Raw genomic sequence first — 18,453 nt, 5'->3', positions numbered from 1 at the left:
TGTTTAGATAATCGAAATATTTAGTGATTTCACAATAATTTGATAGATATTACATAATAACATTAATACATAATAATAATAATTAATCAATAATATATTTTGTTAAATGTATTCAAAAATTATTTTCTGACTTACTGTACTTGTATTTCGTATTTGTTTAAAAACTTCATAAAAACTTTTTCGTGTAGAGTAATTTAATAAGTATATATATTTTTTTAATTGCTTTGCGTAGTCCCTTTTCGAGTTTTTGATAAAATAGACATTTAGAAATAGAGGCAAGATTAAAAGTTTAAATGTCTTAACTGCCTTTGCACATGTCATTGCATAGAATCATGTAAATATAATAAGAAAAAGGACCTAATTTTTTTTTAAAAGAAAGCAACAGATTAATTCCATTAGTAGTAACAAAAGAAGAAGAAATACTTTATTGCATACAAACAAATGAAATATTAAAAAAAATAATTATTAAAACTGAAAATTAACAGGCGAAGGCGGTTATTATTATGCAATATCTAACAGGCAACACCTGATGACATGACTTCCTTCCATTAGTATACTTAAAAAACTGCTAAAAATATCCTCCCCAATAGTGGCTCTCCAAGCCGGGTTTTTAATTTTTCTGGTGAGGTTATACATGCTAGAAACCTACAGTTTCGTATGTAGATACTTTACGTTTGGTGCATGTGGTGACATATGCAGAGGTACTAAAATTATCCATTTCAAGATATACTAGAAATCATGTTTAATATTTAATCTTTTTGGTCCTTTGTGTGCGTCAAATTAAGGAATTTAGAACCTGTGGATTGAGATGCGTACCACGACAAATCTCTAAGGAAGAAAAAGACAGTGATGTCGACCTATTGGTCGATTGGCGGCTTAAATGAAAATATAATTCTCTCTTTCTTTATTTTGGGATAGAGGTTATTGAACTCCATCGCTACATGTCTTTTTCTCTTCATAAAATATGTGCCCGTTAATTTTAATTATGACTATGACGAGACTATCTAGATTCTTACAAACTAAAAAAATCGACTGTGTCGAACTCATAGCTTGTTTAGTTTTTGATAACGGTCTCATGTAGGTACTAATTAATTAATAATGCATTTGTGGGGGTAAAATCCTCTAAATTCCTTACATTTGACGAACAATATCCTTAGTATGAGATTAGGGTGTGAATCACATTTTAGGTTGGTTGAAATAAGTACAAACAAACTTATTCAACAACAGAAACAAAATTCAAAATATAAAATGGACCTAATGGGTCTTACTTTAAAGATTAGTTTTATTGTGCCATCGCTCATAGTTGCGCTATTGATAATTTGTCTGTATATATTATAATAGTAAAAAACAACACAATAATGTTTAGATTACGGATATTTAATAGAAGTACTGGGTTCCCTTCGAAACAAAAGTCCTTCTGACTTGAATCAACTCAACATTTTATAAAACGCAACTTTAAAACTGAACGCTTAGGTCCATTACATTTTTATAAATACGAAATCTCAGATATCAACTGGGAAAGGGATACTAAATGTATTGCATCGTCATCAAACAGATGTCGATTGGGTTACGGCTCGCCGACGCCGCGCTTACGGTTTGCCGACAGACTGTCCGAGTTAATGTGTGCTAGAACCTTTACTCGTATTAGTCCTACGATCGCGACACTCTAAATCTCATACTGTGGATTGGGTTTTTGTAGTAGGTACTCATTGTAAAACTGAATAATTACCAATTCTCAAACGTAAACTTTTTATGTAATCCTTTGCCTTAATATGTATGTAATGTATTAATTAAAATCAGTATGTTATATGATTGAATAATAATAATAATAATAATAATAACTTTTTATTTAAAGGTATTTACCCAATATAAAATATACAAAAGTAATAATAATAATAATACAAAAATATAAAAATTCTAAAATTATAAGTAGCCAGGTACATTACCTACATTACTTTTTATTCGGCTCCTGGTGCACTGAGCGCCAATGTTTAAGAATTGAGCAGTCTTGACACTCCGCCAGTGTGGTGAGGATCTCGTTTTTCGAGGATCGCAAACGACTCCAAAACTTTGCGACTCGCGATCGCATAATCGCGAAGAAGTCCGGTACTCTGGCCAAAGCGAACATTTCCGACGCACTGCAGTACCGCGGCAACTTCATCAGGATACGATACGCGTCATTGTATTGTACCCTGATGTTGTTGATAGCGCGTCTGGTGTACTTAGTCCAAAGTTGACATGAATAGAAGCATAAGCAGTATGCCCTAAACAATGTCACTTTGACTTGCTCACTGCACTTTGCAAAGCGTCGCGCCAACATGTTGCATCTAACAGCCAGAGCCCGTCGCTCCCTCTCAATATCTTCATTATCAACGAGACCCTCTGTCACAATGTGCCCGAGGTATCTGAACCGCTCAACCCTTTCCAGAACGTTACCTTCCAGCAACACCCCCGGAATTGTCTCTGGACCTCTGCCTGAACGGAACACCATCGTCACTGTCTTTTTAACGTTGTATTTTAAACCGTGTTCTAAGGCGTAACGCTCGCAAATTCCTACCAGTTTACGAAGACCCCTGATTGAGGGACTGAGAAGAACCATGTCATCGGCGTAGCTGAAGTTATTCATGCAAGTAGCTCCAATATGACAACCTACTTTGGTGCTTCTCAGCTCCTCAATCAGGTCGTTCACGTACAGACTAAAGAGGATAATAATCCTATTCTTTGTAAATTGTGTAAGATTCAGCAATGTGTCTATGGATGGAGCGAAGTGTAAAGGTATTCTTCCAAATTTTCGGCCAAACGGTAGACTTGTAAAATAAATATTATTATTATTAAAAACGCAACGCATTTTATTTTTAATGCACTGAAGAACTATTTATTTTGTTTATGTTTATTTATTTGTTCATTGGAATTATTTAATATACTAACAAAGGCAGCAGAAAAACATTAAAAATACAAAAGATAAACAATGTTGTAGACAACCTATTTCTGGAAGACGGTTTATTAATGACGGATGGTGTAAGTGACAGCATAAACGCCTTTGCGTATGCAAGGAATGTCAGCACAAAATAAATGCATTGCTAAATTATTTGGAGATATACGGGCTTGGCGTGTGACATCGAAAACCGTTTTGTGTAAAAGCATTTGCTTACCACTCACTCAAGATGATTATAAGTCGACATCTATTTGATGTTAATTTATAAATTCTTCTTATTTGCTGACACCCCTTCAGTTTAACACACAAAAGGGCCTGTTCGACGCCACTTTCACAAGAAAATATAAACCAACTTCCAAAAATAGAAAGATATTTTCTTTTTGTACAATAAAATCTATACATAATTATTATCACTCTTATATACAGACGTTTTCTTGTATGTCGAATAGGACAAATCGTGTGTTTTGTATGAAGATAGAATAGTCTAAGAACCCTAGACCTTCGTCATTTTATAAAAGCTGAAAGTTTGTCAGCTCATGCTCCTACCATAGGTTAGCACGGTAGCCGATTATGGAGTTTGGCGTGGTGGCTTTGGAAGTTAGCAGGTTTCAAGGATCCAGATCCTCAACCGTCTAAGTATAAAGTGGGTTTTTTCCATGTTTTCCTCTGTTATGAGAAATTATTTCCCCATTTGCCTGACACCTACCTTCATGGCAACCCTTCGCTAGATATCCTTAAAGTTTTATATTGTATGGTGTTTTTCGAAAGGTTAACGCGAGCTAATTGACTGGCGACTGGGGATATATTTTCTCATATTATGCTGATGAAAATACACAAAAATTACACTTAAAATTTAGACGGTTGAGGATCTGGATCCTTGCAACCTGCTAACTCCCAAAGCCAACACAGTCCAAACTCCATAGTAGGCTACCGTACTCACCTATGGTGTGAGCATGAGCTGACCAACTTTTAGCTTTTACAAAATGACGAAGGTCTGGTTCTCCGCCTATTAGCAAATTGTCAACACAGAAATGAAGTTTTTTTTTTTGTTAACATAGTTTTTTCTGATATTATTTTGATCAGGAAATACATTTCTTGACTTTCATTTAAATTGGTTTGATGGTATTCTCTAGGGGACTTCACGTGGAACAGCGGATCCTGCGTGATGCCGGACTCTTGGGACGGATTCCCCAACCCTCCGATGCCGGTGAGCCATCCGAACACGCCGAGGAACGGGTTCAAGCCGGGCGCGTTCCCCAACAACCGGATGGGTTTCCCCCCTGGAAAGGTCACCCCTAGGTCTGGTCGTGGCAGGAACTTCCCCTGGGGTCAGGGTTACGGAGGTGAGGAGAGGTTCAAGGGACCCAGGAGTAGGAACGTTCCAGCTCCTTATTGGTAAAATAGAATACTATATCCCTCTAACTTCCAACCTTTAAACTTCCAACCGACTATCTAAAGGTCGTATAGACGTTTACAAGTCTGCCAAACATAGTTGGCTTTCAATTTCTCTAGAAGGCAGTAGTCTCACATTTTGGATATAGAATATCTATAAAATTAGACTAAAATTAATCCCATTTTCTTTGCATTAAAGTTGTAGATCCTACTTCTGATACTTCCTAAAGTTTCAGTTAAGCGATTTAAATAGACAGAATACAACTTTGTTGCATAGATAATGGGGTATTTTAAAATAAACTGCGAGAGTTATTTAACTTACCGTTTTCAGAGTTATCCGATATAATAATATAATGATTGAAGTATAAGTTAATAGATGGATGAAAGTTTTATTGGTATCAGTGAGTCGATCTCAAGATGTAAATATAGGTTTCGGAGATCGTCCTATTAGTATATTTTTTCCCCATTGGTTTATTTTTCTTTTTTTTTATGCAACAATAATGAATTTTAACTATTTTAGAGTGAACGGTGACAGTGAATTGTGCGTTTTCTATGACGTCATGTCAACTTGCACATAACAGAACGGTCCGAAAACGTGCAGTTATATACCTATATACAAATAAGATATATAATGAGTTACCTTATAAAGTTATTTACAGAGAAAGCGTATTTTTCATCTCGCTAGATGCGAGATGAAAAATACGCTTTATCTTCTAGTGTGGAAAGTTGATTCAATATTAAAAGGTTTTTTGGCAAATCACGGTAGATAGAGGTTAAAAATAATTTTAAATTGGTAGTAACTATTCTGTACTTTAGTCCGAATGCTATATAGCGCTGAATAATTAATACATTTCGATGATACTTCTTGATATGTAAGGAGCATTTTTCTCGTCGTGAGATGAAAAGCTGTGTGTGTTGTACACGATTGCATAATTGTTACACTGGACCCCCGGTAATCAGACAAACGTATCAGTGTCGGACTATCAAATTTGTCGCATTATAGAGAACTACGATGATATTAGCACTAGGATTCTACAAATTATAATGTATACACCAAGCGATATATAGGACATCAAAAGGGTTGCAGGGAGTCGTTGGGTGCTGGCGATTCGAGACCGCGGTGTTTGGAAGTCTATACAAAAGGCCTAAGTAGACGATTTTTCGGCTTTCGACGCCTCCGCAGTGGTATGCGCAGTGGATTTACAAGACGGAGGTCCTGGGTTCGATCCCCGGTTGGGCTGATTGAGGTTTTCTTAATTGGTCCAGGTCTGGCTGGTGGGAGGCTTCGGCCGTGACTGGTTACCACCCTACCGACAAAGACGTATCGCCAAGCGATTTAGCGTTCCGGTACGATATCGTGTAGAAACCGAAAGGGGTGTGGATGGTCATCCTACTCCTAACAAGTTAGTCCGCTTCCATCTTAGATTGCATCATCACTTACCATCAGGTGAGATTGTAGTCAAGGGCTAACTTGTAAAGAATGAAAAGAATGAAATGATGATATTATACCCACATTAGTGAAAATTTGTAGAGTGTCGGATTACAGGGGGCGCCGAAATAGACAGGGGCCGGATTACAGCTGGTAAAAACACTTCGTGCCTTTAAATCCCTCGCTACGGTCTTATCGCGGCAAATAATAATTTTGAACCCTTAGCGTAATAAACAATTATGAATTCTCTAATGTTAATATATAATATGAATTCTTTAATATATAATATGCACGTCTTCGCTCCATTTTCTGGTTCAAGACACGTTGTTTTAGTTACTAGTAAATGATTGGAATGTGAACTATTTTTTTTTTCTTTTTTTTTAATCATTTAAGTGCTTTAAGTTAGTGATTTTGTTGAGCATATTTTAATTGTTCCAGATAAATGTATTTTAAGTTTTTTCTTTATTCTTAACGTGGTCTTTATTTAATTGTATTATGTATGTATTTGTTATTTTTTTGCACATTGATAGATGCGGAATTTATTTCTACTTGTGTATATGTCAATTTTATGCAATAAAAGAAAAAGTGACTATCTATGGTCGTAATCAATTTATATCTTATGGATACTGCTGTTATGATATTAGTATTGTTTGCGGTTGATATATATCATTGCAATTAAAGGGTGTTTTGGAAAATGCCATCAATGTAATTTTTTTCCAAAATTTTATGAAAGTGATTTTAGTAATTTTTTTTTTCATTCATCAATTTTACAAGCAAAGGTTGTAACAAAAGGTTGGTGTAATTATAATTTTGAAGCTAGTGGCAAATTCATTGAAGAGATTCTCAAATTTCAAGATTCAAATTATTTAGGCCGGGTTCCCACCACAACTGGGAGATTTGCCGGACCCGGACAGCTGGAAGTGCTAGTGGCTGCAAAATTTTTATGAAGCTATCCCGGATCCGGCAAAAATACCAAGCCGGACATTTATGCCGGACCTGCACAGCAGGCTTATTCACTGTCTTTGACGTACGGCAGATTGAGATTCTATGTAACTAATGTCATCCGGTACTTACTGGTGTATGTCACGCAGCAGGTAAATGGCATTTTGTCAATTTATTTGTTGTTTATTTTAATAGGTTGATAATAAAGACCAAAATAGTGAATAGGTCAGCAGATCTAAATTCAAAATTATAATTTACGATTTTCTTGTAGGATCCGGTGTAATATGAACACCTTTGTCTGGTGTCCGGTTTATGGCAAATCTGCCGTTTGTAGTGGGAAGCTGACCTTATTTTTTCTCGGTTTGCCACCCTATTGCAACGCTAGACTTTTAAAATATTTGGTTTTAGTCATTACTGTGTTGGCCCTTCGGTTAAGTTATTTTGTATTTTTTTTTGCATATAAATCGGTACATTGCTCGTTTGGGTAAAACTACACGTTTTGCACATCCAGTGCCCCCATGTCTGATAAGTAGGTATGAAGCGATTTAGGTTTTATGTATTTATAATTTGTCTCTCCGATACCTACATTATGTGGAGGGCATGTAAAATAGATTTTATTCATTATATTAATATTATTACTTTAATTTTCTTTGTATTGTACAGTAAACACTTGATGGTGTTAATAAAAGAGTACACTTAATTTTGATTTTTATTTATATATATATTTTTTTTTTCATTTTCAAACTTTTTATTCGCTAACTTATTTAACTCTTAAGTTAACTGATAATACAAACACTTATGAGTATATTTTTCTTATTTTTTCCATAAAACAAAGATTAAAGGAAAGAAGTAAGGAAACGTCTTAGAGTAATGCGCCGATAATGCCCTATTCCGTTGCGACGTTGCAGTGTCGTGCGTAGTTTTCCGTATATTTTTAACTAGTTGGCGCCGGGCGGTTTCACCCGTGTGGTTCCTGATCCCGTAGGAATACGGGGATAATATATAGCCTATAGCCTTTCTCGATAAATGGGCTATCTAACACTTAAAGAATTTTTCAAATCGGACCAGTAGTTCCTGAGATTAACGCGTTCAAACAAACTCTTCAGCTTTATTATATTAGTATAGATTACATTCTACATTAAAGCGTTGGGTCGTCGCAGCGTTTCAACAGGGCTCTGTTGCTATGGAAAGAGACTTGTTTCGATCCATTGTAGAGACAGACTGCATGCGCGCCGATCTTTTGTAGTGTGACGTAGTATATCGCTACGAAAGTGTGACATACAATGGGTTGAACCGTTGCGACGAAGCAACAATACATATATTGAAGTCAATAGATATATTGACAATGGTTTGTGTAAAAGTCATTCCAGAATATGATTAATCAACAATTTAACTAGTTTTTTTTGGCATATTTAATTTGATATAAAACACTTTTCATTCAGTAAACAAATGGGTGAAGGTTATTCTCTTATATTGGGATCCTTTACTAAACACACTAATGAAGAATCTTTTTTATATGTCGACAAGTTACAAATATGTAGTTCGTAATCTGTTAAAATGACACTAGGGTGTTTTTTTTTCATTAATTTTTTTCGACACTTTTTTATACACAGAGAAGGATTTCCTTACTTCTAACCGCTATAATTCTAGAACGGCTAAACAAATCTGGAAGAAATTTGGGACAGTTAAAGACATATTTTTAAGTTTTAATCTAAATTAAACCTTACTAAAAGTTGGTTATTCAATTTGACATGTTAATTAAACTTAACAATAACATTCGTGTATTTACACAACCTTCAATGTAATTTAAACATCGCATAAACTTACGGCTTACTTTACTCCTCATTGAACACGATTCGTTTTAATATTTTCACTAGGTTCTCAATGACTTAATTAATATTTTCACTAGGATATCAGTGACTTAACAATTATTTTCATTAATCACAAAAGTTGTCGTTTTAAAAATAAATTTTCAATGAAGATTTTTAAAATTTTACAAATTTCGAGGTCTATTATGAAGAAATAAAAAGATTGAAATGGCTTCAATAAAATAAAAACAATATTTTTTTGAACGTTTCTATATAGAAGTCGCACCAATCTTCGTGTCCGTTCTGCACACAAGGCATGTGATTGCGCATTAAAACATATCGTAGCTGGCTTATAATATCTGCGCAGTTCGGAGTGTTGCAATGTAGCGGACCTGAAGTTTGGCGTGACCTATATGGCAAGCTTCCACAGATCCGCACAGTACGTACTGGACACATCGTATCAAACGGACTTTTAATCTTATGGTAAATAAATAAAATCCGTTCTATGCGATCCGTACGATGCGGATCACTAGACACACTTGTATGACTTTCTATACAAACTATACTAAGATCCGTTTGATGCGATGCATCCGATACGATGTGGATCTGTGGACGACTGCCAATAGCAGTTGTGCTGTCGATTTTAACAGTCGATGACATGGAGTGAATTTTTGGAATAGTTCATAGCCGCTCTACACTCACGAACTCTGAAAATTTTTGAGTGTGCGCTCGCATTTGCGTGTGTGGACTAGGCGCAAACCTTTTGAAGAGGAAAATACTGACACCGACATTTTCTTGCCTTTCTTTCTCAGCAGCTAGTAAGTTAACTGGCAGAAAAAAAAATAACAAAAAGAGATAAATAAAGATGTTTTAACTTTATACCATTGTATTTATTTTATTACCTTCTAAATAGTAATAGTACGTAATTAATATTAACAATAGAAATTCATGAGAGTACCTAATTGTTTGTGACAATATTCTTCTTCTAGTTACTAAATTAAAGATCATCATAAGTAGTAAATTCATCTCGAACAGCGCGAAGCATGAACGTATTCGACGCGAACGGCCTTACAGTTCACGCCATTCGCGGCGCGAACGCTGTGAGTGTAGAGCGGGCCATATATTATTATGAGATATAGCTCTTAATCCACGGGACGAAGTGCGCCAGGTCGGTGAACACTAAGTAGTCGGTGACGTCACACTTGTACGAGTTGCCCAGCAGGGAGATCGACACCAGACCGCGCAGGTGCCACACACCTTGCAGCTGGAACACCATGCCGCCGCCGCTGTCGCCGTTGCACGACGACGAATCTGTTCACAGCGATATAGACAGCTGTCAGTTGGCCTTTGTTATATAGCTAAGTATATTAAGCGGCGTGTAAAAACGATGCACTGCCCATTAGTGCGTTGCGTTACGTTACGCAGGCGATGTTTTAAAAGACGATGGATAGTGCTAATTTTGTATGCAATGTTGAGATTAACTGGGTAAGTGCGTCGTTCTCTTGCGCTACGACGTCATGCATGATCGCAACGCATACAATACGTTGATTCGTTGTGACGACGCAACCCAACGCACTAATGAGGCATCGCACTAAGTGAAACATGTGAAGTAACACATTTTCGCCGCCGACGAATTTTCAATAATGTATTTAACATCTTTAGTGTACCAGGCAACCATGGAGCCAGGGGCGTAGCTACCGCCGAATCTACCGTATCAATGACACGGGGCCCCTTAAGTGTGAAAGAAAGTTTTGTTTATAATCATTATAAATGCGTAGACAACTGTTATTTTGGTTCAACTTACTTGCCAAAGCTTAAACCTATAAATAATCCTAGAGCCCAGAACAAACTTGTTTCTGACCATGCTGCTCAAACTTTGTGAATACTTGTCGCGAGTCGATCAAAGCTATGGCCCTTAGTGATGACTGATGGCGAACCTCGTCGGTAGGGCGTTTTCCTTCAAGCCATCTTCCAGACTTCCAATAAAAATACCCTATGACCCTGAATTTTCCGTGAATTGGCCGACAAGGTTTTTAAGTATAATTTTTTATATTCTCTGAAATTTTTTTTTTACATTGTAATTTGAAATGTTTGGTTTGAAAGTTGCCGTGTGTAGTTTGTTGAAACAACTCTAAGAAAACTATGATATGCCTTAAAATTTGAATTAAGGGCGTGCTTCCTTAATTTAAAGCAACGCAGTAATGAGGCTTCGCCCTAAGTTGAACTATGTTCAGTAACACATTTTTGAAAATTTAATTTATTTACTTTGTCTTTGGACCCATTCCATAGGTACCGGCATTGTTAGAATTTTAAACTGGAATTTATAAGTAAACACCTCTATAGTTGACTCCCCTTAGCTTTATGACATTGTTCTTCTTACCTCTACTCTACCCTTCATAAGCTGCAGAAGAAGTTTGAGGCACATTATCTACCTATTCATGCAGGTCATGTTATTTAAATACAAGTTAGCGCTTGACTTCGATCTCTTTGAAGAAGTTTTCAGAGTATTAATTGAAATATTTATACAAATTCAGAACTTAAAAGGTTTTTTACATTTTGTTATTAAGTCTAAACATACCTATTTCTTCTAAAGTCGAAAATCCAATTACCATTTATGTAGGTGCCTATCGTTTGAGTTATAAATAAAAGACAAACAATTACTTTAAAAAACATTTTATTGGTCGTATAGCTCAAAATGTCACATCAAATTCACAGCCAGTGAATGTTATCGTACTTAAAAAAAATTCAATAAACTGCAACTTTTAGTAGTGGTTTATAGGTTTAGCCTAACCAGAAACATAAAATAAAAACATGAATTGAGGGGCACAGAGTATTTTTAACAGTCTGTGATAATAATGCTAATGGAAGAAATTCGCTCAATATTTTTCAGCAACATGGCGGAAAATTTTATTTTTTCTCTGGTTAGGCTCTGTATTTGGAAGAAAAATGACAAACTGCCATCGCTAGTATCTAGGTGGTGAATCAAGGGACCAATGTAGAGTTAATCAAAAGAAAAATTTTAGTCTAAAAACCAGAGATAAGCGATGTTAAAATAGAAACCCCGAATCCATCGACCATATCGATAATCGAGACGATCAGTAAAACGCAAAAATTGCCAATCGTAATATTTCAAATAAGTACACAAATAGGATCACCATCATTCAACAATTTTTAGGATTTAGATTTTTTTATTGTTTTTTGATGACGCTCAATTATACTTTACGTTTTACCCTATCAGTAATACATTGCAAACAAATAAGTTCTTAATTAAATTATTCTTTTCTACAAAAAAAAATTACAATACAAAATCTTTTTCGCTTTCAAGCTATTCCCTGTAGTTTTCTGAGCTAGTTTTAAAATCAATCGCTGCTACTAATATAGCCTCGTATCCAAGGCAAGAATTTAGCTAAGTCCGTGAACACGACGTAATGCGTCGGGTCGCATCTGTACTCGTTGTGTCGAGCCACGGAGAGAGACACCAGGCCGCGCAGGTACCAGCTGCCTTGCATCTCGAACACCATACCACCGCCGCTGTCGCCGTTGCAGACAGACGTGCCTGTCACATTTTACAGATTATAAATATATATATACTTTTAATATAGTAAAAAATATTTTTACTATATTTAGCAATTTGGTAACTTTTTTGTATATAAACGTAGATGCCGCAAGCATAATTTGTGCTGGCTACAACTGTATTTTATAAATTAACACGTTAAAAGTTTTGTACATTTCTTCAGCAGGTACAAATTTTGTTGTACACAGTAAAAAATCGATGAGCAGCAGAACGAAAGCTTAACAAAAACAAAAATCTTATTTATATTTCTGAAGAATTTGTTGTTTTTGTGAAAAAAATTGACTTGTTTATTTCTATCTCGTGTAATTTAGACTAAAATGGTACACTTGATATAGCTTTTATTGTTTCCAATTGCCACTGCAAAATTATACTTGTGGGGTGTTAAATGTATTAATTATAATAATAGTAAATTGACACAAATTGTAATTCAAAAAGTACGTAAGCCTCGTGCAATTTAACTTGTAAATAGAGAAATACTAAAAGATTAAGCTAAATCAACAAAGCAAGTAGATGCAAGCACAGAAAGTTGAAGCTATTCAAGTCATTAGTAGTAATAAATAAATAATTTATTAATACAGCACCAGTTTTAAGTGTTACGTAATTAATACTTTTTATTTGACGGTTTGTTTATAAAGTAGGTATTATAAACAAACCGTAAAACAGAGATACTTAAACTGAATGATACGAACTGATATTATACGATTAACGACTTTTGTACAATTATATTATCTATATTTTTCTTTTAAAATATTTTATTTATGTCTAATAGATGACTAGTGGCTAATCAATGCTTTTCAGACTTGCCATATTTACACTTTCTTCTCAAAAATAATATGGCAGGTATGTCTATGTGAAATCAAACATTTTCTACGATACCTAGTTACAATTTTACTTAAAAAAAGTAAAAGACTTATCAAATAAATCTCGTAAGTTGAATAATTTAGCTGAGAGACGTGTGCAGTTATTGTAAGTATTAATGCGGTTAGTGATAAACGCTATGGTGAATTATCATCAAGCGAAATTACAAATGTTAAACTCTAAATACTTACGATACAGGCATTCATAATATGCGAAATGATTTCGTGGGTTGGTTCTACATTTTCTTTGACTTTGTCATTTTAATTTAAGCGTGCACGTAATGAGATGCTGTGCCATTATTGTTAGTGAAATTTACTATTAAAGTTCTATATTACAATTGATATTGATAGTTCTTATGGTTTACCTGAATAAGGTCCCACGTAAAAATCAAGTTTCATGCTTGAGATTTTTTTCGTTTTATTTGTGTAATCAATTTATTAGTTCGAGCAGAACACTCATTTTGTATTATTCTCGTATATTTAACTTGTATTATAAAATAGTTCTTTAATAAAAGTTGCTACTTCGTCAAACCTGAGGTTTCTACCTCAGTTTCAAATTGAAATATTAATTTATTCTTAAATTCAAATTAATAGTTATGCATATTTATATGAAAACTTTAAAATTAAAAATGTCAGCCGTTAAATAATATATTTTGGATTGATAGAGACAATAAAATGACGAGAGTTTTTGTATGAAATGTAGCAAATTTTATTTATAAAGGGCTGAAAAGATTTGTAGATTTTTAGCTTCCCAACTTAAGAAAAAGATAAATAAGAAAATGCCCCAGTCATTAAAGCGCCATCTGTTAGAGATTAGAGGAAACCACATTAAATATAGAAGAAATCTGAACGTTCTATGCATAACAATCACAACGCAAAAATAAAACGTACTTTTTCTTGTGCCGGTTCTTTCATCGGCGGATCCTGTAATAAATAAATAAATAAAGGAATGCGTTGGACATACGTCTAATATAATATGCACCTTTAAAAATTACGTTTTTTAGATAGTATGATTGTGGTAAGTTGAGTCAAATACCTACATGGTAATACAATTAATTTTCAAAGTATTTTGTATATATTTAAATTCTCAAAATGAAAAAATAAACAGAAAACTATGTCCTACTTTTTTACTATTTATCATGGTCATCATCATGTTTAAAAGCAGGATTTTTTGTTTAGGTTAAGTGTTACTCTTTTCACAATATATATTGGTATCGATACTTTAAATAGAGTATTTTTATAGTTGGAAAATATTTGAAGAACACCAATATAGTCGAAGAGACGTTCGTCGTTTTCTAAAAGCTGAAAATTGTCAGCTTATGCTAGCCACTCACCATCCAACAAGTCCATTTGCCTGCAGCGCAAACGGCAGGACATCCGATAAAACTGATCGTGTGTTGGTCGCGATCTGAATGACATCATGCACATCACGACCAACACACGATTATTATACCTAATTGTACTTTTTAAAATAGGTAAACAGATGATTTTATCAGTCATTATCGTTTACTGGCTAAAAGTTTTGTCTGTACCTAATTATAAAAAAAATAATTTAAAAAAACAACTTCTGCTCTGAATGATTGGCCATTGCCATGCTCATGCACCTCAATATCACCAAATACTTTAAATACTTTATCAATAGATATAAATACTACGTAAATACGTATTTAACCATAAAAAGCAACATGATTGTGAACTATCTACTAAAAGTGCACTAAGCAAAAGCTTGCAACATAACAATTACCTACAATACTCGTATTGTCAGATTATGTAATTTTTCTATAATCTACTCCATTGTGCCTTGGATTTTTTTACTTTTATGAACCGAATTCAAAAAAAAGAGAAGGTTCTCAATTCGTCGGAATCTTTTTTTAATTTTTTATTAAACAAACGCATGCGCCTAAATGGATAAGATTTAAAAATAGTAGGTTCGTATTAAATTCAACACAACCGCTATGAATTGTATGTTCATACTATAAAATAATCTATACTTATAATAAATCTGTAGAGAGGTCAATTCTGTACATGAAATATATCTCCAAAATACCTATCTGCGGGTGATTAGTGATCGATACTGATGCCAAAAATACAATCAGTAAAATTTGTCTGTCTGTCTATTTGTATGTTCGCTATAGAAACAAAAATTATTCGACGGATTTTATTGAAACTTGGTACAATTATTCTTCATACTCCTGGGCAGGTTTTTTTTATTCTTTACAAGTCAGCCCTTGACTATAATCTCACCTTATGGTAAGTGATGATGCAATCTACGATGGAAGCGGACTAAATTGTTAGGAGGAGGATGAAAATCCACAATCCTTTCGGATTCTACACGACATCGTACCGGAACGCTAAATCGCTTGGCGGTACGTCTTTGTCGGTAGGGTGGTAACTAGTCACGGCCGAAGCCTCCCACCAGCCAAACCTGGACCTATTAAGAAAACCTCAATCGGTCCAGCCTGGGATCGAACCTAGGACCTCCGTCTTGTAAATCCACGGCGCATACCACTGCGCCAAGGAGGTCGTAAAAAAAAGGTTATAGTATATTTTTCATCACGCTACGATCAACAGGAGCAGAGCAGTGAAGGGAAATGTTGGGAAAACGGGAGAAGTTATTCTATTTTACAGCGATACCACTGTAAGGGCTGGATTAAAGAAACGATTGCAATGTAAGAATGTTATAAGACTCACCGTCCCTATATCCGGCGCAGTAGGTATAGTCCCTGTCGGTGAACTTGTCAAAGAAGGCGCTGTAAGAGCGGATGCACGTCTCCTGGTCCACCACGGGCATCTCCACCAGCGAGAGTTCTTCTGTCGCCACGCCCGTGTCGTCGAAACCCCAGCCTACTACCTGCATTAAAAAAAATATACATTACATATAGTCTATAGGTAGCCTTCCGTTCTAAGCGACCGCGAGCGGGTCACACGATCCACTGTAGTATGAATTTATTTGGAGCACTAAATAAAAGTGGTCGCGCGACGCGGTCTTGGGCTTTGTTTAATGTTCTATATAAATTCATAGGAAGGCTATCTTAAAGAGCACTAAACAAAGCCCGAGACCGCGTCGCGCGACCACTTTTTTTAGTGCTCCATATAAAATCATTCTAAGCAGTGGGTCGTGCGACCCTGTCGCGGTCGCAAGTTACGGTCGCGCGTCACGGTCGCCAAGATCGGAATGCTACCTTAAGACATATAGTCTAAGTCCGTATTAGAAACGGTATTCATCGATCTGTTTAATGGATGATAGAGGCTCAGCGGCCTTATTATGTACCTACCTATCTCGGTGTACCTACTATGCAAATAACGAGTCACTACATCATTTTTTCATCGTATTTTCGTTTTTGTGATCATCTAACACAGTTCTTTCTACGAAATGACTTTGACTACGCCGTTTTACATCAAATGACAGTGATTTCTTGTTTTAACCATCATCTAACATTAATATTTCAACGAAATTACGTAAATACCAGTTTTTTTGTTAAAATAAAGTTACTACTTGCTATTACCACTATTATATACTAATTTAACTTTACGTAAAATAAAATGCGGATAATTATGTAATTTCGTTGTAAAAACAAAGTTAGATGATTGCAGAAAAGAAAATACGATGAAAAACTATGCAGTGACTGAATATTTGAATGGTACACTGAGATACGTATTATCACTGCAAAGGTTCTTAAGGTAGCCTTTCGTTCTTGGAGACTTGCGACCGCGCGACTCACTGCTTAGTATGAATTTATAAGGAGCACTAAAGAAAGCCCGAGACCGCGTCGTACGACCACTTTTGTTTAGTGCTCCATATAAATTCAATTGCAATGGGTCGTGCGATCCGGTTGCGGTCGCAGGTCGCGGTCGCGGTCCGCGATCGCCAAGAACAGAATGCTACCTTTAGAGTATTAGGAATTTCGGCTTTTTGTTTTAAGGTGCCATTTTACAATGAAGGAAAATTTAATTAATTGCATTATTGTATACCGATATAGGTAAGCATCAGGTATTTAAACATTGCCTTTCAATCCGTATAAAGCTCGAACCATTGCGTCGGGTAGATTAAATATTTTTTAATTAACAACAAAACGTGCATTCAGTTATTGGGTTAATTGATTGCGTCAGTCATATTGCGCAAACTTTAGACGCTGACTCTGGTTTGAACTTTATAATTACTGTGATTTTCTTAGCTTTATTAATTGAATAACTTGTTGAATTTCCTTTCTCATTAAATAAAAGTGCATGCAAGAGGTTCGCTAGACCAATGCAGTGGGTCAAGTTTATACCATACAGGGTGTTCCGTAATTATTAAATAAATACAAAAATACACCACCTAATTATTATCTAGAACTAATTTGAATACGAATAGTTTTGTAAAAATCTCTTTAGGGTGACCAAGTATTTTCTTTTTTGGAATTTTCAAATTTAATTTTTATACTATTATTACTTTTTTATTTGAATCAATTTTTTCAATGCTGCTGAAAAATGTGAAAAATAAATATAACTAGTACACCCCGGGGATTTTTCCAAAAGTATTCAAATTCGTTTTAGATAATTAGTTAGGTGATGTACCTATCTACTATTTTTCTATACTAGCTGACCCGGTGAAGCTTCGCGTTGACTTATGTCGTACTTCTTCCCTATTCCTGCCCTACAGTACCCTACTTCCCCTACCCTACCCCGGAATTCATTTGTTATATTATGAAGAACCGCTCGACCGATTTTGTTCAAACTTCACATAAATTGTTCGTAAACGGTTCGGAAGCCTAAAAACAATTGGTTTGGATGGGTGAGCCCATGAATTATAAAATTACAACCAGAAGTGGCATTAATTTATATATATATGTATATATATATATATAGATTGTTGTAACTTCACCGAGTAGCGTGGATTATTCATCCCCGTATTCCTATTGGAACGGGAACTAAGCTGGTAAAGCCGGGGTACAAAATACACTTACTGAACCCTTCTTCCCGATGACATTGCTCAAGGCAGTCTGGTCCTCAGGCCACAGACACGCTGCCCGCACGTACTCGGTGTAGTCAACCCACTTCTTCAGTTTGAGGATGCTCAGGTCTCTGGCGAACGGAGTCTTGTTATATTCTGGGTATACGATGATTTCGTCCACCTGAAAGAAGCAGACAAACAGATTATTAACAAACGTCGGCCCAGGAAACCCAGGCATACCTACCCCCGTTTAAAAGTATAGGTATTATGTGTAAATAAGGATCGGGTTAAAATAATTGGCCTATTATAAGTATGTTTCTTGAAGAAGAATACATTCTTTCAGGGCAAAATGTTCGCCGGTGTATCTACTAAAGCGGCGAAGTAACATTTCCGGTATTATTTTTTTTGTATTCCACTGATCCGTTCCGATCCGTACGGATCGATTCGATCGATTTTCTGTAAAATTAAAAATCCGTTTTCATTAGTTTGAGAGAGAGAGAGAGAGGAAATATAAGATTATTGCGGCATAGACAATTTATTAATAATTAATTTATTCACTGCTGATAATCTTATATTCCCTACA

At 35.4% G+C, this 18,453-nt stretch overlaps 2 protein-coding genes across 7 annotated transcripts in view; one reads left to right on the top strand and one right to left on the bottom strand.

Moving 5' to 3' along the window:
- Nucleotides 1-7,398, top strand: part of LOC112045989 (sex-lethal homolog) — a 39,259-nt gene extending 31,861 nt beyond the window's left edge. The window contains exon 8 of the mRNA XM_024082419.2: nucleotides 4,069-7,398. Coding sequence (XP_023938187.1) covers nucleotides 4,069-4,334 — 266 coding nt within the window. The 3' untranslated portion in view covers nucleotides 4,335-7,398. The remainder of the gene's footprint in view (nucleotides 1-4,068) is intronic.
- The window catches only part of LOC112045981 (serine protease gd), a 36,436-nt gene continuing 25,377 nt past the window's right edge, over nucleotides 7,395-18,453 (bottom strand). For 4 of the 6 annotated variants that reach the window (XM_052883225.1, XM_052883229.1, XM_052883228.1 and 1 more), the window contains 4 exons: nucleotides 17,884-18,051; nucleotides 15,629-15,788; nucleotides 13,829-13,861; nucleotides 11,164-12,062 (listed from right to left, as the gene is read on the bottom strand). In XM_052883225.1, coding sequence (XP_052739185.1) covers nucleotides 11,866-12,062; nucleotides 13,829-13,861; nucleotides 15,629-15,788; nucleotides 17,884-18,051 — 558 coding nt within the window. In that variant the 3' untranslated portion in view covers nucleotides 11,164-11,865. Of the gene's footprint in view, nucleotides 9,818-11,163; nucleotides 12,063-13,828; nucleotides 13,862-15,628; nucleotides 15,789-17,883; nucleotides 18,052-18,453 lie in introns of those variants that run through there. The other 2 variants (XM_052883227.1, XM_052883226.1) reach the window with 2 other exon arrangements.

The sequence above is a fragment of the Bicyclus anynana genome, chromosome 8, assembly GCF_947172395.1.
Source record: "Bicyclus anynana chromosome 8, ilBicAnyn1.1, whole genome shotgun sequence".
NCBI classification, from domain to species: domain Eukaryota; kingdom Metazoa; phylum Arthropoda; class Insecta; order Lepidoptera; family Nymphalidae; genus Bicyclus; species Bicyclus anynana.
Note: the sequence above shows the minus strand (reverse complement) of the source record. Positions and strands in the feature narration are given on the sequence as shown.